Source organism: Solea solea, chromosome 10, assembly GCF_958295425.1.
Source record: "Solea solea chromosome 10, fSolSol10.1, whole genome shotgun sequence".
In the NCBI taxonomy this organism is placed as follows: Eukaryota; Metazoa; Chordata; class Actinopteri; order Pleuronectiformes; family Soleidae; genus Solea; species Solea solea.
The window spans coordinates 3209514-3233506 of NC_081143.1; the positions used below are offsets into that span (position 1 = coordinate 3209514).

Here is a 23993-nt window from a genome sequence, read left to right on the forward strand (position 1 = left end):
AATCTGGCATATGATGATGTCTTCAGTGAAACTTCCTGGAGTATGATAACATGGTGCCATGTTCTCCTGACCCCAATAATCATTAGCACAAATAATTATCCTTAGTGGATAACAAATCCTGCTGCTATAAAATCACAAGTGTTGCCTGTTGAGCTGTGACAAATTAACCGGATGACAAGTCTAAATTAAAGATGGCTGTTGCCGGTTTGTGTTTGTGTGCTCTCTGCGTGCCCCTGTCGGTGTTTGTCAAGGATTCTTAGTTTGTGAGAGAAGTGATGCAACATCACTGTTTAACACAGGTGAACTGAACAGAGTAATACATATGTTAATTAACTTAAGTTCATATCAAATCAGCAAATTATGTAGACAGACTTACAAACACCTTCACCTTATTTCAGTGTGTCAACATTTAAGTAATCTTAGTTATGTATGGGATCAGAAAAAACTTAAAAACTACCAGAAAAGCCACGTCGGTGACTGTTCATTTTGCATTATGCAAACTCATGACTGCAATGTTTGTAAAGAAAAAAAAAAAAGCATGGAAACTTTTGTCCTTGAGGGCTTGTGCCATAATAATGGATAGATGACTGACTGCTCGTATAATCTGTCATTCATCACTCAACCATTCAAACACTGAACAGATGAAACACCTGCGTGAAGGTCCAACATGTAGGTCTCTAACCAACTAAATGGCTTTTTGCTGGGGTGCTTGGACACAATTGGCCTCTCTAAGGCTCATCAGCCTCACTAATGGGCCATGGGTAGTCGATGCTTGCTGATGTGTGCCACACATTTTGCGGTAATACTTCACAGAGACTTAGAATTATTTACTTGTGTTTTACAATTATTTCCATCTCCACGGATTTGAAGCAGCTTTTATGCTCAGTCAAGGTTAGTATATGTGGAATAAGTCAGCCTGGAGTACCTGAAAAGCCTTTCATTATAAGATGTTTTCACACATGTCACAGAGACGAGTCAGACTAAGCAATAGTCTAAAAAAAACTAAATGATGCACTATTAAGGAAAGGCAAAAGTGCATATAGATAAATACATTAAAAGCCCACTACTGATCCTAAGCTTTAACCACCAGGTCCTGACCATCTGTGAAGACGAGATACACCTGCCAACAAAACATCAATAAACAAAGTATTAAGGAAATCTTCAGGCAGGAAAGAAAAAACAAACAATTAATCAAAGTAATCTTGTAATTAACGGCTAAAAGGTGCTTCTTGGATTCTTCCATCGATAAAGGAATACTTTGCACGCTAATACTTTTTTCTGATACATGCATAAAACCTGATATCTCCCACAGTATGGTAGTTTCCCTCAACTGTCAGCAAATATATAAAAGGTGTTTCTGTTCTATTTTTTTACAGCCTCACAAGTACATGTACTTTTTTTTTTTGAGTTCTCTAACGTTTGGATCTAAATGTGAGACTGCCACGTGAATATTATATATATCTCTGCTTTCCATAATATGGAATCGGTAGAAAAGCACAGGCCAGACGCTCCATGGAGTCTATGACAGTATAAGACTATGACTCCATACATTTAAATACATTATTTGTTATTTTATTCTTTGTAATGTATTGTTTAAAGCTATGAAATGAACAATGGGTGTAATTAATTACGAGACATAATAGAACGCGTGTGCCCTCTTCAGAGTCACTTATCTCTTAATTAACAAAAAAAAACATAGTGCATTTTTGATATTCAGTAAATGTGTTGAATAAAACTTCAAATCACCAGAGTTTTCTTCTTTAATCAAGATGGGCTACATTTGAATAAATAAGCGTATGCAAGTGCGGTGTGCATACACAGTACAGTAAATCTCATCTAATAAATCAGTTGCACAAACAGCTGAAGAACACGGGCAAGTAAACACATACAGTTACACAAATAGGCCAATTATACATGTAAATAAACTGTCCGCATCACTATCTGTTTTTTTTTTGAATATTCCTTTCATTTCATTCCTTAGGGGTCATGTGTCATGTTGTCACCACCAAGGATTCCTTGCGAGTGCTGATGAAACTTTAATAAGCTAGGGTGACACGTTATGTGTTGGCAACAAAGGACTCTTTAACTAGGTGGGCCTGAAACAGCGCCAGATGTTGGGTCCCATCTCTGATGCCACATTATCACAAGGGACTGTCACTTGAGTCTAGTTCTAGAGGATTCCATCTGTGCTACACATCACCTATGAAAGGGTGATTGAAGCTAAAAGATGACAGAAATGTACAGCGTGACTTTTTAAGCAGAGTGTCAAGTGTTAATGGGAGTTTCATGCAAGACAATCTGAAGGTTTCCATGCACAGTTAATGGAATACATTGAATGACATAAACGTGCACCAGGGGGATCAATATTAGGCATTTTCGGGTTGGTCTGTTATGTCACAGAGCAAAACAACATTAGCTGGTGGCTAGTTAGTACGATGGTGAGAGACACTTGTCAGTCAAAAAATCCACTGCTCTTGTTTTTCCCCACATTCCTTCGTGTTGTTGTTTTCTTCTTCATCTTCCGTGTACCAGCTTTTTTCATTTTCAGGTCAGAGGTCAGGTTGAGGGTTTTTTTCTAACACTGTGTAAATGTACCGGATGAACATTATGCATCTTTGAGCCTGAAAACTGGCTTGATATTATTTTAGCGGCGTTCCAGTTCAGGTCTGGAAAGGTTGCTCCGTTGTTCAGCGAGACACTTTCCCCGCTTATTAAAATCATGTACTAATTATGCATGCAGAACCTGAGGACAGAACACCTGTTATACACAGTGACTCCAGTTTTGTATTTGAGCACTGAACACATTTGTGTCATTAACCCTTGGTGAGAATCAAGCTGGCCAAAACAAATACAAACAAAAAAAATACTAATTGCACTCATTACCCATTACACAGGGAGAGGTCAACCATCTGTACTTGAACATTTGAATTCCATCTCCTTTAGCACATGAAGCTCACCAGTGCCCCAGCTCCAATGTGTGTGGATAAGTATGTGGAGAAAAGTGGCACAGGTGTGGTATTTATAATCAATATCTGCTGGCATTATGAATATGGTAATCTGCTCAGCATGGCGGCAGGCAGCATGCAGGGATGCGGGCGGCACATGCAGATGTAACTCCCGGAGGGGTCCAAAGCAAATGAGGTGTGCCCGCGGAAGCTGCAGTTTCTTCTGGCTCTAGAAATAACAGCAGAGCCCCACTGTACCTCCAATCTATCACCTCCCTGTCTGCGGGTGGCATCAGTGGGGAAAAGGCATGCTGTAGGGAGCGAAAGGGTAATTTGTAAGGATGTAGGCAGACTGGGTGATTTCTCTGGAATGACAAAGTTAATTAATGTACAGGGACTTAAATGTGGCTCGTTGGTCTAGGGGTATGATTCTCGCTTAGGGTGCGAGAGGTCCCGGGTTCAAATCCCGGACGAGCCCTAATGTGATTTTTCATGAGTGCGCATGCGTCAACACGCGTGCAGCCTGTTGCAGTCGCTCCGTGTAACTTTCCTATTCTTTCGTATTTTATTCGTTTTTTCTCTTGTTAAACTTCTTTACTTTTAAACTATTTTATTTTATTTAAAACCCTCTATTTAATTATGCTGGTTGTTAATATTATTGCCTTTTTGCTCGCTGTGATACTGCTACAAACCGGCATCGCAGCACAACGAGTCCAAGCCGATCAGATTGTTTACTCCAGAGAACAGCTGATCGACCTGAAGCCGGCTGGCCCAGCGGACAGACCGGCAGAGGTTCCAGCGGAGCTACGGAGAAAAACGCATCGGGGACGCAGAGGAGGATTGAAACAGAAGAAAAACGACGGGTTGAGACAGCGGAGGTTAGAAAAGCGGAGATTTAAGACGTGTCTCCCCTCTCTCATCATGGGGAACGTGAGGTCCCTGGGCAACAAGATGGACGAGCTGACAGCGCTAGCCCGGAGCCAGAAGGAGTATCGGGAATGCAGCATAATGAGTTTTACAGAGACATGGCTGCACCAGGATATTCCTGATGACAACGTCTCCATCGCGGGCTTCCACACCGTACGGGCCGACAGAGACTGCGCCAAGAGCGGCAAGCGCAAAGGTGGGGGTGTCGCTGTGCTGGTAAACAACCGATGGTGCAACCCCGCTCACATCACCATCAAGGAGATCATCTGTGACCCGAACATGGAACTTTGTGCTGTTGGACTTCGACCATATTATCTGCCCAGGGAGTTTTCACAGGTAATCATGGTGGCTGTTTATGTCCCCCCCTCTGCAAACCCGACGTCGGCAAATGATTCTATTCACTCTGCCATAGCCCAGCTACAGACTCAGCACCCAAGTGCATTCATTGCTATCTCGGGTGACTTTAATCATATCACCATGGACACTACACTCCCCACATTCACACAGTATGTGAGCTGTCCCACCAGAGAGGAGAGAACCATTGACTTGCTGTATGCTAATGCTAAGGAGGCATACAGCTCCTCTCCTCTCCCCCCACTTGGCAGGTCAGATCACAACCTGATTCACCTCAAACCCTGTTATGTGCCTGTGGTGAAGAGCCAGCCTGTAACCACAAAGATCGTGAGGAGATGGTCTGATGAGGCCTATGAGACACTGCGGGGATGCTTTGAAGTGACAGACTGGCAGACGCTCTGTGAGCCGCATGGAGAGGACATTGATGGGCTCACAGTGTGTGTAACGGACTATATCAACTTCTGTGTTGACACCATCGTCCCACCGGAGACTGTCCTTTGTTACCCAAATAACAAACCGTGGGTAACAAAGGAAGTCAAAACCATCCTCAATGAGAAGAAGAGGGCTTTCACAGCTGGCAACAGGGAGGAGGTGCGAACAATCCAGAAGGAGCTGAAGGTGAAGATCAAGGAGGCCAAACAGAAGTATAGGAGGAAGCTGGAGTGGAAGCTCCAGCAGAACAACATGAGGGAGGTCTGGAGTGGAATGAGAACCATCACTGGCTTCAGACCAACCAGCAATAGAGGAGTTGGGGGCAGCATGGACTGTGCAAACGCGATGAATCTGTTTTTTAACAGATTTGACTCGGTGACCCCGGCTCATCCTCCCATGGGCTCCTCTCCTGCATGCCTGCAGTTAGCGCCCACTCCACTCTCTCTCCCTCCCCCCTCCTACAGCCACTCTTCCCCCAGTGATGGCCCCCCACACACCTCCTCCTCCCCTGTCTCCCAAAGTGACAACACTCTCCAAGACAACACCCCTACCCCTCCCCCACAGGTCACCCCCTCACTCCACATCACTGCTGACCAAATCATGAGGCAGCTGAAGAGACTCCATGCAGGCAAGTCTGCAGGACCTGATGGTGTGAGCCCCAGGGTTCTGAAAGCTTGTTCCCTCCAGCTATGTGGAGTGCTACAACACATCTTCAGCCTGAGTCTGAGTCTTCACAGGGTCCCCGTGCTGTGGAAGACGTCATGCATCGTTCCTGTGCCCAAGATACCACGCCCCAGCGGATCCAAGGACTACAGACCGGTGGCACTGACGTCACACATAATGAAGACCCTGGAGAGACTCATCCTGGATCAGCTCCGGCCCATGGTGAGACCACTGCTAGACCCCCTCCAGTTCGCCTACCAGCCCCGACTAGGAGTTGAGGATGCCATCATCTACCTGCTAGACCGTGTCTACGCTCACCTGGACAAGCCGGCGAGCACTGTAAGAGTCATGTTTTTTGACTTCTCCAGTGCATTCAACACCATCAGGCCAGCTCTACTGAGTGAGAAACTGACAGCTATGCGGGTGGAGCCCCCCCTTGTGTCCTGGATTGTGGATTACCTGACTGGCAGACCACAGTATGTGCGCCTGCAGCACTGCACATCAGACAGACTGATCAGCAACACCGGGGCACCGCAGGGGACGGTCCTCTCTCCCTTCCTCTTCACCCTGTACACCACGAACTTCAGCTGCTGCACAGAGACCTGCCATCTTCAGAAGTTTTCTGACGACTCTGCAGTAGTTGGACTTATCAGTAAGGGTGAGGAGACTGAGTACAGGGGTGTGGTGGACAACTTTGTCACGTGGTGTGAGCAGAACCATCTGCAGCTCAACGCGACAAAAACTAAAGAACTGGTGGTGGACCTGAGGAGGACCAGGGCTCCAGTGACCCCTATCTCCATCCGTGGGGTTAACGTGGACATAGTTGAGGATTACAAGTACTTAGGGGTGTACTTGGACAATAAACTGGACTGGACTAAAAACACAGACGCACTCTACAGGAAGGGTCAAAGCCGTCTCTATTTTCTGAGGCGGCTGAGGTCCTTCAACATCTGCCGGAAAATGCTGCGGATGTTTTACGAGTCTGTGGTGGCCAGTGCCATTCTCTACGCTGTGGCGTGCTGGGGCAGCAGACTGAAGGTGCGGGACGCCAACAGACTTAACAAACTCATCCGCAAAGCCAGCCATGTTGTTGGAGAGGAGATTGACTCCCTGACAGCAGTGTCAGAGAGAAGGATGTTGTCCAGGATTAGGTCCATACTGGACAACTCCCTCCATCCTCTACATGATGTGCTGACCAGCCACAGAAGCACATTCAGCAAGAGACTTATTCTACCACGCTGCACCACAGAACGCCACAGGAAATCATTCCTGCCTGTGGCCATTAAGCTGTACAATTCCTCTGTATGATAAATAGGCTTATACTTCCTCTGTATATATTGTTAATATGGGGGGAGGGGGAAGTACAAGTTGTGAAGTATATTCTGGAAATGTTTAACTCTGTAAATTTATTCTTATTTTAATAGTATTCTTTAATTTTGTAATTTTATTCTTATGTTTACTCCTACTTCTTCTTATAGTTTGTAATTTTGTAATTTCCAAAAAAATTGCTGTTACAACATTTGTTACCTTTGTACACTGGAGCGCTGTGACAAAAGAATTTCCCGCAAGGGATTAATAAAGTATTTTCTATTCTATTCTATTCTATTCTATTCTAAATTGTCCATCTCGCAGATGATCATTTAACCCTCTTCCTCTTCTCATAGCCCTGCTTTCTCACCCACAGTACACTGTGATAACCACTCACTAGCATCTTGTAGATACTGTGTAATGAAGAAATGTCTGTGTGTGTGTGGGGGGGATTGCTGCTTATCCCTGACTCCACACAAAATAATTGAGTAAAGGCTCTCAAATACAGCCTGTCGCTGCTCCGGTCCCATCATATGCTTTCCATCTTGACTAAGAAAATCAAGCCGTTTCCAAAGACAGCTTTGATAAACCCTCTCACAAAGCACACAGTACACATTTCCTATCACGGCAGCTTATCCACATCATGAATAGATATTACATCCAAACACCTATGCCAAAAGAACAAATCCTGTTTATAATTTGGAATATTATTTACTCTGGAAATTGAGGAAATATCAGTAATTCACTTACACATGACGGGCACAGGAATTAAAAAAAAACCCTGAACCCAAATACAAACACCACCACCAACTGTGTTCATCCTCTCCACAGATGCACAGCCACACACTAATTGCCGTCTTTCTTCCAACAACATCTCACTCTTCTCATTTCCTCACTTTGCTGGAGTTAAAATTGCCTCAACAACACCTGCACATCCTCTCTGAAGGTTCAGACATCAGCCAGGCTAACATACTACCTCTAACTCGATGGACGTTTGAAAAAAAAACAAAACACAGGCATCCCATTAGGACAAGTGGTGGTGAATGGGAGAGTGAGTTATTGTCACATTAATGCCCTGGGAGATTGAGGGGGGGGCAGATGGTTCTCTTGCTGGCATTTAATGAAGTGTTGTGAATCAGTTGGATGAACTGAGGAGATCTTTGACTGTTGCATCATGGGGGATGGAGAGTTAACAAGGGTACATACAGTTTGCTTCATATTAATTTTGTGATGATAAGCAGCGTGCAATAAAAATCGCACATGACGCAATCTTATCAGAACTGACACGTCTATGCAGATGCTGCAATGAATGATTAACAGTTTAAAAAAAGGAGACATTTTTACCCCTTATGTTTGTAAAATGCCAAATCAGTCCCACCTTAATAAGTACTGAGAAGCAACCAGTTGGGTCCCACTTTTCTCTCCCGTCACGGAGGAGGAGACAAACTATTTCACCTTGCGACTGATAATGTGGGGTTGTCAACTTGTCTTTCGTGCCAAACATGGTAATTATGTGCTTTGCTCTTTCCCTTTGTCTCCCAGGATGCTTAGGGAAACAAAACAGAGGTAAAGTGAGGTGTTTGTCACTGCTGCTACACTCCCACACCTGTCAGATGGCATATCTAAAATGTGACTACGATTTTAATGGTTCCCAATCAGGTCATAACTGTGGAGCGGGTGAGCATTCTAATGTGTGCATGTTATGTGTGTGTACTTGTTACCTGATGTAACACGTAAGGTTTGCATATACGCTGGATCAGCATGTATCTATACAGTTTTGGGGAAAAGAGACATAATGAAAACACTCTCATTCCTGTTTCTACGGTTCCATTTATTTGTCCCCATGGGGAAGATGATGGTGTTGAGCTTGCATGTGAATGTAAATGCTAAGTGGTGGTGCATGCATAGTGAGTGCTCTTGGTAAGCAAAGGTATAAGAACAGGCTTTGAGGCATCACTGATATGGCTAATCTCTTTAGCATTCTCCTGTTGTGATGGCCACTGAGACATCTAGTTTGCCTCATTAGTGACAATAGATTCAGACCATATGGAATACAACTGCAATAAAAAAAAAGCAAAGCACAGACAGGGACACAAATATGATCATTTCATAGACATTATATTTTGTCTAACACTGTTTTACAAACCCTTCTGTGCTGAGCTTCTAAATCAAATTCAGCACTAATCACCTCATTAGGCGGAATTTCTGATATAATTCACCACCTTGTGAGACCCACCATTTATAACTTTTATTACATAATTACACATAATTGGACTCCTGGAAAAAGTCAGGACGTTTTTTTTGTTGTTTTTTTAAATCAATTCATTTCCTTGGGACACTTGAGATATGAACATTAGGACTCAAATGTCAGTTGGTTAGGATGTATTTTTATTCTAATTTTAAACCTTACATGGGTACATTTTCTTATTCTCTGTTATAATTATTATTCTTTTTCTAATAATTACAACATTATGAGCCTGAGGCATTAGTTTCCAAATAGAACTATACAACTGCCGTGAATTCAATCAATTGATCATTGATCGTCGTACATTTCAACTTATTTGCATCTCTTACGCTTGCAGGTACGTCCACCCTTCTAACACACACACACACACACACACACACACTCACACGCACGCAGGCACACAGTGAGTTGGGAGGAACAGAGAGAGAGAGAGAGAGAGAGAGAGAGACTGCAAAAGCAAATTGAGGGAAAATATTAACTAAGAACTAATCACTGGAATAAGCCCAAACAATGGCATCCTGACAGACTCAGTTTTAGAGTTATAAAGGAGAGATGATACAGATTGAGAGACAGAGGACTCGGCACAGTCAGCTCACCAGCAGCAGTCAGTCCTTCAGGGTTGGCACTCAGTTCCTTCATGTCAACCATGCAGTGTCCCAGGTGCTGGTTGCCGTCCTCCATCTGTCCAATTTGCCTCACACTTCTCCCCCCTGCACCTCCTCTCCCACCTCCTCCTCGAAATGCCACAGTCCAGTCCAGTTCCACGGCTCACACACAGTCTGCCAGGCAGAAAAGCTGTCACAGAGATAGCAATCCGCTCAGCTTGGATTCTTGCTGCCTCACGGCTCGCTCTCTTGCAGCATTAAAGATGCCTTTTGGAAACTAATATGAGAGAGGGGGGGACCACGAGAGACCTGGAGCAGAGAGAGAGAGAGGGAGGGAGGGAAGGAGAGAGAGAGAGAGAGAGAGAGCAGTTGAGGAGAAGTGGGGAAAGGGAGGACTGATGAGGGAGTGAGACTCGAAATGAAAGAGAAAGCAGGACAGAATTGATGCTATGTGCGATACACAGCTCTATCCATCAATCTTGTGCTGTCAGTGGGGCACCAAGACCAGCCTGCACAGTGCAACACAGCCAGAGAGACGAAAACTCTGCCCACTCTCTTCCTCCTTTGCTCTTCTCACTGCGCAGTCACTGCTGCATCCAGACATGGCAGCAGGGGTCCCTCTGATTTCTGACATCCGTTTCCCACTGCTTCACCAGCCTCCCTTTTGCAACTCTGCCACCCATTCCCATTTCCTCTGCAAGCAGCAAAACAATTAACAAGTGTCCAACTGCTCATCTCCATATGGTGAAGATATAATGCCACACAGTCTGTTATTCTGGTGCTTACAAATGCAAGACACAAGAAAGGGGAAATAAAAACATTTAATCTGTACCATTATTGCCAAGTATACACCAATATTTAATTACTACTTCAAATGAGATGGTGACAATATTACAAAAGTATACATTTTTAAACCAAAGGAAATGACATCACTTTGCTGATGATACACAGCATCAAAAACTAGTGGCATGTCTTTCAGAATGAAAAAATAATAATTGGTGTAATCTCTCTGCTGTTATTAGTTATATAAGCCACATTTATTCTGGAATGTGTGTTTTAAAGCTGGTGGTTGTTAAATCTGAAACCTTGACTCATAACAATTGGAGTGACACTCACATACAGTAGTTGAATCATTATCATTTTGTTGCAGGAATATGTCTGAAGTCCAACCTTTTCGATCATGGCATGATGCTACAAATGTAATCCATGCATCTATATGCAGACTATTGACATTGTTATAATCCTTTTCTCCACTTTGTAAATGTTGGCAAATGACATTGTCTCTGGTTCATTGTGTTCACTCAGACTACACATGTGTAACTACTAAGAATAAGATGAAACAAAGGCTTTGTAATAAACAGGGACAGTGACAAAATAATGCATCTCTCTTCCCTCATGCCTTCATTTGTTGCACTGCCCACCCACTTACAGTATAATGTGAAGGTTACTGTTAGTTATATGGCCACCAAGGCCATGATGATGCAGCGAGATCATATCTAAAATCAATGTTAATTTATACCCTGCTGAATGGAGGGGGAGTTGTGGTCAGAGCTAGAGCTCAATGAAGAAACACAAGGCAGAAGCCTTAGACTCCTAGAGGAGACACAGCTAAGGTTAGAAATCATATTGAAACTATGCCTTTGGATTCCTTTGCTTTATGAGTTAAAAAAGAGATTAATGGATGTAACCATCAACTGTCATCTTTTTTCTTTTTTTAAATACTGAGAAAAAAACGACCCTAAACTTTATACTGACTCATACCTACTTAGGTTCAATACAAATACGCAAACAGACATAGGTAAACCAAAGGTCTCTTCATTTATATCTGGACTCATAATCTAGAAACACAACCTTGAAACTATTATTAAAACAGTGAGTGTGTATTATTGTTCTCTTTTGGCTGCCTCCATTTGGGGTCAACACAGCAGATCACCTGACCATGATCTTTGATTTTGATTTATTTTAATATGTTGCATGGCCTTTCATGACGACACTCTGGTTTGACATGTGCACTAAATAGCACGTGTTGTATGAACACAATCAAGGATGTTCAGCAGTGGTGTCTGACCCTCGTGTGTGTGAAGCAATTACTGACAACCTAATGCCAGAGAATGCTCTTGTCTGAGAGCAACTGAAGAGGTCTTCTGACGAAGCAACTCATTATGACCCATTGTTCAGCTGAATTGGTTTATCTGGTAGAAAAATGTTGGTTCTGTGTGCACTGATGATGCTTTAACTGTAGTCTATACCAATAACAAAAATATTTTTTGTGCCTAACTACCAAACTGTTAAACCATAACCAAGACAATGAATTACATGGTTGAATTGCTGCTCTTACCCAGGGATAGGTACTGTAAATTCTTGTAGGACATATAGGGTTTTACAATACTTGTAAAGCCCTTCAATTCACATTTGTGACCAATAAGTTCTTTGTGATTTTTCCTGCTCAAACAACACAATTAGCCTTTACAAAAATTTCACAAATTCAATACAACCCCAAATTGGCTTTCTTTCATTTGTTTAGAAATACAATTAGGGACCAACAAACACTTCGGTTTGTGATTTAATTTTGAGAAAGTGTTAAGATTTCTTTTTTTTTTGCTCCAACATAACAACATAATTAGGCTTTAACAATGCTGACTGGTAAAACCCTAGACACAGGCCACATGGGCTAAAGAGCCATGTTGAGTTCACGTGTTTTCTTGAGGCGACTGGTCTGGGTTGGGGTAGGTGCCAAAAACCTAAATGAAGATAAATTGGTCCCTGCAGGAGCAATAAGACAGAAGATGAATCCACTCTGCACAAGGAGGTTTCTTCTTCACTTCCCCCCACTCCCTTCATCCTTATCCCTTCATCCCTCTATGGCCACATTCTCCTTGTTTTCCACCCCCTTTACTCCTTACAACCATCAAGATGAATGCTGTCTTCTTCTGCACTAATGAAAATGTGGTGGTACACACACACACACGCACACACACATATGAGCCCATGTGCGCACAAAGAGGCAAACAGGTCTGTGGTGAGATCCATTAACATTCTAATACATTTCTTTTAAAGGCGACATGTGTTGTCTTATTAAAGCCTGACAGATGGAGGGGAATGGAGAAAATCAATAGACAATGCACTAGAGATGGAGAGTAGTACAAGTATACTGAGGAGAGGAGAAGAAAATAAACATGCCCTTTTTAGCTATTCAGCCACAAAGTCTGGATAAAACATTCTCACATTTACCCATTCCAGTAGCACTTGAGGCTCATTAGAATTTGTGATACACTCCTCCACAGTATTAACCTGAGGAAAGCCAATGCCTTGATTCAGAGCAGTGTCTACGTGTGCACACATAGCCTCCACTAGGGTTACACAGCTGTACAGCAGTAAAGGCCACAGTAGGAGACATCCTATTGTCATGGTGTAAATACACACTGTGGTCAGAATGAACAAGGCAGATAAGTGTTCAGAGCACACTCTAACCTAAACTCAATGAATGTCTTTCTCCCTGCACAAGAACTTCCACATTAATTGATTTAAAAATGTACTACCGCATGGGTTTGCAGCATGTTTTGTTGCATTTGTGTGAGATAATATACTGGCTGTTAATGCTTTACTGGTTGTTTCAGAAATCCAAATGTTGCATGTGTCAAACACAAGAACAATAACAACAGCATCAAAGTACTCATCTTCAGCTACCCCTGCTGGGTGCCCTTTCTTTGATTTTAAATGTTTGTGCCACAGATTTAGGAAACGGCAAAGAAAGAGGCCAACGAACGCATCTGTTGACGGCACACACAAACAGCAGGAGCTGAATAATGAATGACATTATGAAAGATGTTGGTTTAAAACCAACGAGTAAAGATGGCAGCATGAAAAAGAGAAGCGTTTACAGTTGTTCCTCGTAGTTATTGTTTTTAAATGCTGCTCCAGCATGCTGTGAGCTTCATCAGCTCCAACATTAAAACTGGTAAATGGCTTTAAGGTTGTGGCTCATTGGTGGATACCTTTGGCCTGAAGAGTTTAGTCCGAACAGTCTGGTGATATGATTTTTAAGCTATTATTTAACATGGCTTATGCAGAAAATAAACTGATGTGCCACAAAAATAAAACCAGTTAGGGCTGATCAGTGTATATTGCATTTTATTGGAAACAGTCAGTTTGGTATCCACTTTAATCATCAAACACAACTAATGATGAGTATAAGTGGAAACACCGAACATCCCTTGGAGATCAGGTCCAATTTTCAGATGGATTCACAAGAAATTGGCATTTTTTTTCAAGTCGGTCTTTAAACAATACTGAAAATCCCATGTGTACAGTATATTGAATGGATGTTTTTTGTTGTTGCTGCAATTGTTCATGCTGGCCACAAAGAATCAATCCATCTATTTTCTGTCTTATGTTGAGCCGCGATGGCTGCACAAGCCTACTACAAGAGAATCCTATGGTTTTGGTACTAAATTTGGTACTAAAGACTTAAAGACTTGCCTTAACATTATGGCATACATTTTTGATCTAATTCATAAAAACAAGGATTGTAAACTTCCCTTCATATGTATTCCTCTGCATCATCTGATCTAAATGCAACAACAATCCGTCTGTCAAGGTCTACATGAACACTCCTCACATTAAAAATGAACACCCTTCTCCCAAACCCTTCCTTTCAAAGAATGTGGGCAGATGAAGCTATTGATTTCTCATCGCGGGTTGTCATGTCAGGTTTCAGCATCTCTTTTACTACATCACTGCTGCAACGCCAGCTGATGACTTCCACTGTCTGCTCAAAGAAAGAACCTTTTTAAGAGGGTATGTGTGGATATGACAAGTCACACAAAGTCAATAGACAAATAGTTAATATGTAGAATATAATAAAAGATGCTTTTTGTCTTTACTGGCTGTGAAAGAAACTATTCCTACAAGTCCAGAGCAAATGAAGGGGGGCAGACTTCAGATGAATCGAAAGTGAGGTTTTAGCAGTTTGACTGGGTATACTACATCATCAGTGATAGTTCTCTGAAAACAAACTTCCCTTTCTGTGTTTGCTCAAAGCATTAGTGGACTTGTCTCCCATCCTTGATATTGAAGTTGTGCTTTGAAAATATGGTGAAATCTAATGGCAGGAATGGTAATTGCAACCACTCGTTCAACACGCCATGGAAAGCATGTGGAAATGGATTTAAAGACAGGTGATTCATTTGTTTACGTTCCAATACTATCGTGGTGGCACCTGCTCATGTACTTAGAATGAGCATCAAAATAAGTGTTAATCACTGGTTGTGGTTTGACAAATATGCTCCTCCAAATGCAAAGAGCCGTAGAGGTTTGGACAGCAATCCTCTTTCCTTCGTAACAACTGTCTCTGTGACCAAGAAGGAAGAGAAGAAGGAGAGCGAGAGTTATCAGCGGCTCCGACACCAGTGAACACTGAATGACTTTGGCCACTCAATCTCCCCAAGAGGACCAGCAATGTTTAAAGTAGAGGAAAGGTATAGATTAGCTGATTCTCCTATATTTCTGAAATACTGCCAGGGACACACACCACTGTGCCAACATCTATGTATCATTCTTATAGGAGGAGTATTTTCATTACTTCAGGTTGATCCTCTGTGTATTTCTTTATCAAAAACTGATATTCTTGAACAAAGGAATCCATAAAAAAAACGTGTGGTTTGATGTCTTGTTTCTTTAATATAACCAGCACAGTAATGTGGCCTGAAATCCCTTGTTACATGGGCAAACCAACATAAAGACAATTCTATTAAAACTGGGCTGAGGACTTCTGAGCCTGCCTGTGTTTCTACAATTGCATTTGTCAAATAGCTAGACGTATATGTTTTTTTCAGCTGTAGAATCCACCTCTGAAGCTTTTCGGTTAGCGTTTTCAGCCATACACCAACAAATATTCAATATCATTGTTTCAAAAAAGCTGGGACACATACATGCCAGGCCAAGTCTGGATTGAAGCCAGAACAGAGACATAACAATGACATTTTTATGACTTCACAGGTCAGTCAGAGAAGATGATAACATTGAAGACAGCTAGAAAGCAATATTTCCCTTTACCCTGTCAGATAAAGACAAAGTTAGAATTTATCTCATGAGTGTTCTCAGTGATGCCCACTACCTTAGTCATTGTTGAGCCAAGTGTATCTTTAGAAAAACTAATATGTACACATTTGATCCTATGGTTAGATTAGTTTTTCCAGGTTCAACATCTTGTAGACTGTTGGATTCAACACTAAATGTATTCTGTCGACCTGTGTACGGATCACATTTACCATACCAGTCATATAAGAGCAAAACCTGTGTTCCAGAACATGCAACTCCTGACTGACATTATGTCAGTAACCTACACTATAAATTGATCTCCTGTCAAACACCAAGCTAAAACAGTGTTCCAGTGCTTTTCTCAGAAAACACGTACATACTGTATCAAGACGAAACCTTGCCTACTATTTTTATTTTTATGCTTCAGGAATGATCATCATGTACAGTGGTAATTTGTTGTGAGTGAGCATGTCAAGATCAGCATTTGACTGGCCTTGGCCCATGATCTGTCATCATCTGTCTAAACTGTAATCTGTCTAGATCTGATGGACTGTGAAGTACTTTCAGCTGAATACAGCAACATTGCAAACCTGTTATATACCTATATAACATATCATACCTTACCACTTACTGTATTAACAATTACTGTAGCTTTGCGTTCAACAGTTGAAGACAAATTCAGCACGACAGCAGTCTTTAAGTGACAATAAAGTAGCAGTCCTCCCACTCTCTCTCTCTATAGATGTTAGATCATTTTAAATGGTGTGCTTAAACAAGATTAATTAATGTCTGTATATCTGTAAATTGTTGAGTATGGCTATTCAAATGCATTCAATAATTGGATAATTTCACTCTAGACTAAGGCTCACTGACAAATTGAAGATGGGACTTAAATAACAACCAACCAGCACTTCTATACCAGACCCAAAGTGTGAAAAAGCTTTTCCTTCTTTAGTTTTATGAACTATCTTTAGATACAAAGAACACCCATTTTCTAGTGCATATGCCTGGATTTCTCAGTCATTCAGTTGTTAATATGCTCTCTCTGCTCCCAAAGCTGCATCTTTTCAAAGCTAAATATGCTGTTCATACATACTCACTATCTGGAGTTCAAGTGGTCAAGGAAAGGATTCAGGATCAAGAGGCAAGGAAATTAAATCTAAAAGAGCAATGTAACTCAATATCAGATCTCCCTCTGGACACTGCAACATAAGTCATGTGTTGAACAACATGCTGTCATCAGCCCATTTTCTGGTGACAATCCATAAATCTCACACTACTCCCTAAAGTCTTCTACCATTTCTTGTTCTACACATGACAAGACACTACTGCATGTTTAAACAAACATGCAGGTTAGGTTTGAATGAGATTAGTACACTGATCCATCAACAAAAGTTGTATCCAATACAGAAGTTAACAGAAGCTACAGTCTTTTGATTTTGTGTGTCAAAACAAGAAGAAGAATTAAAGAGCTTAATGGAAAGGGACGGGCAGAGGGATGAGTCTTATGTGGAAAGGTCAGGCCTCCTGCAGGACAGGAAGGGGATGCAGATATACATGGATTTATTTCAGTTCAGAGCTGTCATTCAGCATCTGAGGCCCAGTGGTGATGCTGCAGTGTAAGAGCCTCATGATAAGCCAGTGGGATATTTTTCAAACTTTCAAAACAAATGCAGTATGAATTCACACATGTCAGCACAGACATTTTTCTTTACATTTTGTTTTAAATGATTTATATTTCCATGCTTGTTCTGATTCACTTGGGTTGAGAGAACTCTTGGCTTATATCAGGCTGGAGCTGAGGCTCGGTCACTGCGACAGCTGAGAGGAGTAGCCTCCTGATCCTGCAGTCTGTCAGCCGCGTATGGCTGCTGTCATTCTCTGACAGCAGCCATACGCGGCTCCAAGTGCTCCTGTTTGTGTGGCCCATTCTTAGGAGTAGGGCCATCTCTCACTGCAACCATCGCTCACAGAAGCATAACACATAACTTAGTCTAGTGAAGCCACTGATGGTCTCACATGTTGGCAGCAGACAGACAGGTTCGCACCCACTACGCTACATGAGGACGCATTTATAAATTCATTCTGGTTTCCTTGGTATTGCAAGTTCTGGATGTCAGTAGCATAGTACTGACTACAGATGGGTTGCTAGTGCTGGCCAGTGTTTAATACCATGTTGGTGCAAAATGCATGTGGTCACAAAAACACCAGGCTAAATTTAGCATGGTTTCATGCCGACCGGTGAACCTTCACTCTATCAGTGCTGCGTGTGATCTTTGTCATGTTCCAGGGTGTTCTATTTCTCTTTTTCCATTTCTCTTCTGTTCTCCCTGATGCACAGGTGTTCTCCTCCTGTTCAGGTTTAATTCGTCTTAAGCTTAATATATACTTGCGCAGAGTGCGCATGGGAACAGCAGTTCTTTTGACTGTACTGAATCCCTAGAAAACATTCATTAAAATGATTCTTTCAAAGAATTTGTTCACCAAATGTTCGCGAATCACGAGTGAGTGACAGCACGAACGTGATCGGCAGTCGTGAATCACTCCCCTGCCCTGACAGACTCCCCTCTCTGTGTGTGGCGGACGCTGGCTGCGTCGTTCGCCAGCGTGCGATTCACAGAATTCGTCAGTTCCACCCCCGGCCGGCACACTAGCTGCTGAGCTCAACTGAACTGAGAAAGGAACGAATCAGTTCATGAATGAATCAGCTGATTCCATTCAGTCCGTTCACTCAAAAGATCCGTTCGTTCGGACGACACATTCGTGAACGACACAACACTACTACAAAGAGGTGTTTATGGTTGGTACAGGACACACGTCAGTATGCTCTGTACCGTGAGGCGGCATACAAAGAAACTACTCTGGATAAACAAGGAGTCAACTAGATAACACCTGCCGATTGCTGCTGACGTACATAGTGTTTACAGTACATTAAAATAGTTTCAGTGAATCACTTTTTTCCAATTACTGTATCCGCTGGTTATTTTTGACATACCTCACACATCTAATAAACTACATTAAAGCCGTGAACACTGTGTTAGATGCAGCTTATATGTAGCATCCTCCATGTGTTGCTATCTTAATTATTCCATTAAAAAATTCATCTCCAAGACTTCAGAACCATGCGCTCTTCTCTCTGGTCTCAAGAGCTGCTTATAAAGACAAATCTGCTTGGCCAGCTTTTCCTTGGATGCATTCACTACTCACAAAAAATAAAAGGTTTGCAACACAGTGCCACAACAATGTTTGGAGATTGCCAATTGCGCCGACAGTGATTCCTGGTGCATGCCCAGCCTCATGCTGGGCTAGAATGCAACAATTATAAACCAGGCTTTAAGTTGTTGCAGACTTGTATAAAGTTATGGGAGCACACGGAGAGTAGTTAGAGTCCTCTGATCTGATGGAGAACCTACATTGTGGAGTGTCTCGACTGGAGACCTGTTGAGGGTAAAGCACTGAAAGGCGACATAGACCGCAATCTCCAATTAACGCTGTGTTTGTGTGTGTGTGTATCTGCGTCATTACCTCGTTTATGAAACCCTAAAGTTTCAGAACAAACAGTTCAGCCACTGCTGAGAAAATAGTGTTGCAGTATTGTTTTCCTGGGCTCTGCGAAGCGGATCGGCACTTCCCTATGCTGATGATGTCATCAGAAATCCTCACCACTCCTCTCACCACCGTAGCGCCTCCTGGTGCGGGCACTAGTCCGGGCACATTTAATCGCAGAAGAACAACTACTCTCGTTGTAGCTGCTGAGATGCAGAGCATCCACCGTGCCAGAGGGGGAGCTGTGAATCTGAGAGCTGGCCTATCTATTACGTCACTTCCAGGTACCTGGCCAATCACAGGACAGTGGGAAAGCTCTCGTTGGCTGGCCAATCACAACACAGTCCACGTTCTGGGGGTGTGGTTTTGGTCTGAAACAGCGCGGCTGACGAGAGCGTCAGTGAGGAGATATTTTGATCGGCTCGTTTGCAGCGATTAGGAGGTTTTTAATCATGAAAACAAGTTAATATATGTAAGTAGACCTCCATAACTAACATATATGTGCAATACAAGCATTCGATGTCACCTTTAAATGCCTTACTTCGCAAGAGGCTACAAATAAATGCTTCACAAGCAATCAATGAAAAAAATACCTCTTTGCATACTAAATCCATTAAGAACCACTAAAAGACAGGAATTACCTGCAATTTGAGTCTTTGGCATTGGCAGAGAAGATTTGGAAGTTTTTCATGGGCACAACCCACATACTCTACTACTCATCCCGCAAATGCAATTTCTTTACAAATGTGGCACCACTTAAAAGGGAAATAAACAGTCTCTCCAGTATTAGATGTATTGCCAAGAAGCATTGTTACAACAAAGAAATATAGAACACATTTCCTTTTTTATTATATATATATATATATATACACACACAAACATATATACATATATAGTATATATATATATATATATATATATATATACACATATATGTGTGTGTGTACATATATATGTATGTGTGTGTGTGTGTGTATATATATATATATATATACACACACACACACACACAGTTAATCTTGTTTACATGCACAGACATGCAAATGACAATACAGAAACCTTGAAAAAAGCATCTTAATTTGTTCAGAACAAAATTCAGCAGAGACCCTGGACGTCTGCAGTGTAGATGTCTGTGATTTATTAGGTTTCTGTGTCTGTAGAATTTAGAGCCGTTTCCTCTTTGGTAAAGAACTATCTTTGGTGTTGGGACCTGGACTAAATGCAGGAAAAAATATGACTGTCCCAAGATGGACATATACCCTCAGTGCCTAATTTGCCAAGTCCTAGTATCAGAGGTTCTGCGTTTCCCTCAGACTTGATTAAGAATAATGTAAAGCCACACAGAGACAGTTTGAAATGTATGAAGACGAATGTTGTGTTGAACAGGTTGCCCCACAATTATTAAGCTGAGCTGACAAAAAAAGGACACACATGAACCCTCAGTGTAAACAAAGACTCACCAAGTTTGTGGAGTGTGCCTTATGCCTGTAGTGCTAAGGCTGGAGTATGGCAATTAACTCCTGTGTGTCTGCATTAGCCCGTGGTAGACATGCTTGGTCAGCTTAATTGTCATTAAAACAATTCATATTAAAATGCAAATCATAGGGAGTTGACCGAACTAATTACTTGCTCAATTTTTTGAATCTTATGCAAAGAAAATTATCCCTTGCGTTTCATTAACTGCCGACTCCTTATAGCTGGATCTTAAATTGCTTTTGCAAGCCTGCGTAGCGGCCTCTTCACAGTCAGTCATTGTGGATTCATAAATATACTCACAAAAGACAACAACAACAATATAAAAGGTCTTCAGTAGAGATAGGAGCCTAGACCTCTTATTATCTTGTTGGATGGCAGGGCTATGAATCAATGAGCAATGATATGCACATGATTATAAGGTTTGATTCTAACTCTGGCCTTGCCAATATTAAAGATATCATTTATATGTATATACAGATAGCCTTTATAAACTCAGTTATTCCAATGCATTACAGTGACTGTCGGGCATGCAGAATATCTGTAACTGTACCACCACCTACCTCATCTGTTTTTATTTTTTTGACTGCCAGTCCTCTGCACAATCTACAATAACTCTGCTGTGTGGATGTAAAATACTTTCTATGTTTGCTCTGGTTTGGTATATATTATATTACACTATATATAAACCTTTGCAGAAAAAGTAAGACAATTGTGTTTGGTCTACTACCTCCAGAATTTGGGAGTGGAGAGGATGGAATGGCCTGCCTGCAGTCCTGACCTCAACCCCACTGAACACTTGTGGGATCGGCTCGGGCGTGCTGTTCGTGCCAGAGTGACCAACACAACCACATTGGCTGACTTGCGACAAATGCTGGTTGAAGAATGGGATGCCATCCCACAGCAGTGTGTGACTAAGCTGGTGAGCAGCATGCGGAGGAGGTGCCAACCCACAAATGCATAATTCTTTACAAATGTGGCACCATTTAAAAAGGGAAATAAACAGGCTGTCCAACGGTATAAGATTTATTGCCAAGAAACATTGTTACAACAAAGAAAAAGTCAACCAAACACAAATGTCCTTACTTTTTGTGATGTTGAAGCTGAAGTTTATATACATCCATAATACATATATATACCAAGCCTGCTCATGTGTGTTCACTGTTTTTCAGTGTGTGTGCCTGGCTAAGCATGACCCCCAGACTGCTGATTCTCCAGCCAACACAACTGCACACCTGACCTGAGTCGATCAGGATTTGTCTATGAAATTCCAGCTCAGACTTGACACTAGCACAAGTAAACCAGCACACGTCTGCCACAGCGGGTTGCTAAACATCTTACCTTTCAGACCAACTCACTGGAGCTACAGGTGGCTACTGGCAACATAAACAAGTGGCGGCGTTTGAAGCAAAGGAAAAGCACAGCCCAAAGATGCAGAACTGCAGTCAGTGCTGCACCCGCTACCCCACCAAGATAAAAGGAAGTGTCCTGCTTGTATAAAAAGTACCCGTAAAAAATGTAAGGAGAGGAGCCCGGGCATGAGTGTGTCGGACAAAGACAGTGAATGCTGTCAGAAAACGGCCAACAGACTCATTTTCTGGGAGGATTAGTGAAGCAGCTAGCACACTTAAATGGACTGTTACTCTTAATGTTGGATATGAACCCTTAACCTTTAAAATAGATAAGGGGGGCAGATGTAGCTGTCATAAGTTAAAAGACATATCAGGCACTTCCCAAAAGCTATAGACTGAGCCTGCTGAGACACCATGTGTAGGGCCAGGCAGTGAACTCAAATGGTTCGAAGCTAAAACTATCTACAGTGGCAAAGAATACACTTTTCCTGTGTATGATTAAAAAACCCCTCCTGGCTCTGATGGTTTACAGAGGATTCAGACTATGTAACCCACTCTGTATAGAACCCCAGCTGGCCTAATAAGGACAGAATCAGACAAGTGGAGGCAGCAGTTAAGCCAGGCAAGCTCACCACCACAACCTCAGGAAGGGGTTAAGGGGGTCCATCTCAGCTGAACCCAAGAGACAGTGTTCTCAGGAAATTGGACAATGAAAAACAAAGGACAACACCAGCAGTTTGTGGAGCTACATCTACTCCGAGATGTTACATCTTGGATAAAGCTCAAGGTGGAGAGTACACGAGAAAGCAATGTCATCTGTTGAGAGCACTTAGAGTACCAACTGAAACATCTCTGAGGTTCTGAGGTTACTGTAGAGGTGACTGAAGATACTGGGACAGAAATAAACATGGACCACACGAGGAAAGGTGCCCTGGCTGAGGCATCAGCACATCAGCACACCAGGGAGAGCGAGTGTGACTCACTGATGCAGGTATAGTGTGTTACAGGCATGAGACGAGGGATTAACCAAACAGTGCTGGGGTAAGTTGTTCGCTTATATGTCAAGCATCCAATTTAGTTCCAGAGTTATGCAATTTGCTCATCCAGGTTTAAGAAACAAGGATATGACCTTTAAATGGTTAAGGAATACGGAGTGATCAAGAGAACACTTATAAGGCCTTACACACATAAAATCTCTCCCAATTCATTAAGCAATCCATGAAAAGAAAGCAATAATCAACCACAAACACTCTAAGGTGCATCTACTTTAGAGTTTTGGTGTCTTTGCCCGTTGAACACGTGCGATGCCCACAGCTCCTAGCAAATATAGACAGAGAGAAGATCTGGTGATAATGATATTAACACTCTACCAGCAAGATTACATTACTGACACCTGTCACTGTAGTTTTAGAGTCTAGTCTCAATTTCAATACATGAAAAACATATTTTACTCTCTCTCTCTCTCACTCTCTCCAAAGACCATGTGATGTTTTCTGTCAGAGATAAATCAGAAGATGAAGTCATAATCATATTTCTGGTGTGCATATTCCCATGTGTGCTCACACATGTGCGAACCAGGCCTCGCTTATGATTTATACTCTTTGGTTCAGCCATCTCAGAAAAAGTTCTTAACGTGGAACACATGCTGCAGTAACCAACGGCCACAGGCAGCGTTTGTAATGTGATAGTAGGAGTGAACTTTTAGAAAAGTGTGACCTGCACAGTGTATCACAAAAGCACATGGATCGCTGCCAGAGGAGAAAAAAAAAACACCTACACAATAATATAGGGTGTGCAAAAAAAAAGATTATAACACCTTAATCTAGCCACAGTAATCTCAACCCTCACTGTAAACTGGTGGTGCTAAACCTTGGGCTAAAATTGAATAAAATGCAGGCCAATATCCAGAAGTGAGAGACTAGTTGAAGGTTTTCTGTTACTCCACTGGCACATAGCTCTGTCTGTATGAAGTGTTTGTTCAACCTCTGTGATCTTCAGTGTGCGGAATTTCTGGTTTGAAATATGTAAACTTTTGCAGTGGAATTCAGAGCAGTTGTAACTGTGTGATCAAACATAGTGTGTGTTCCATTCATCTTATTTGAAT

The 23993-nt window shown here is 42.1% G+C and overlaps 1 protein-coding gene and 1 non-coding gene across 3 annotated transcripts in view; one reads left to right on the forward strand and one right to left on the reverse strand.

Moving 5' to 3' along the window:
• The window catches only part of inpp4b (inositol polyphosphate-4-phosphatase type II B), a 254171-nt gene that overhangs the window by 125144 nt on the left and 105034 nt on the right, over positions 1-23993 (reverse strand). Inside the window, exon 3 of one of the 2 annotated variants that reach the window (XM_058640949.1) lies at positions 9471-9788. In XM_058640949.1, coding sequence (XP_058496932.1) covers positions 9471-9555 — 85 coding nt within the window. In that variant the 5' untranslated portion in view covers positions 9556-9788. Of the gene's footprint in view, positions 1-9470; positions 10004-23993 lie in introns of those variants that run through there. The other variant, XM_058640948.1, reaches the window with a different exon arrangement.
• Positions 3352-3423, forward strand: trnap-agg (transfer RNA proline (anticodon AGG)). Its single transcript has one exon. It is a non-coding gene; the product is annotated as a tRNA-Pro (tRNA).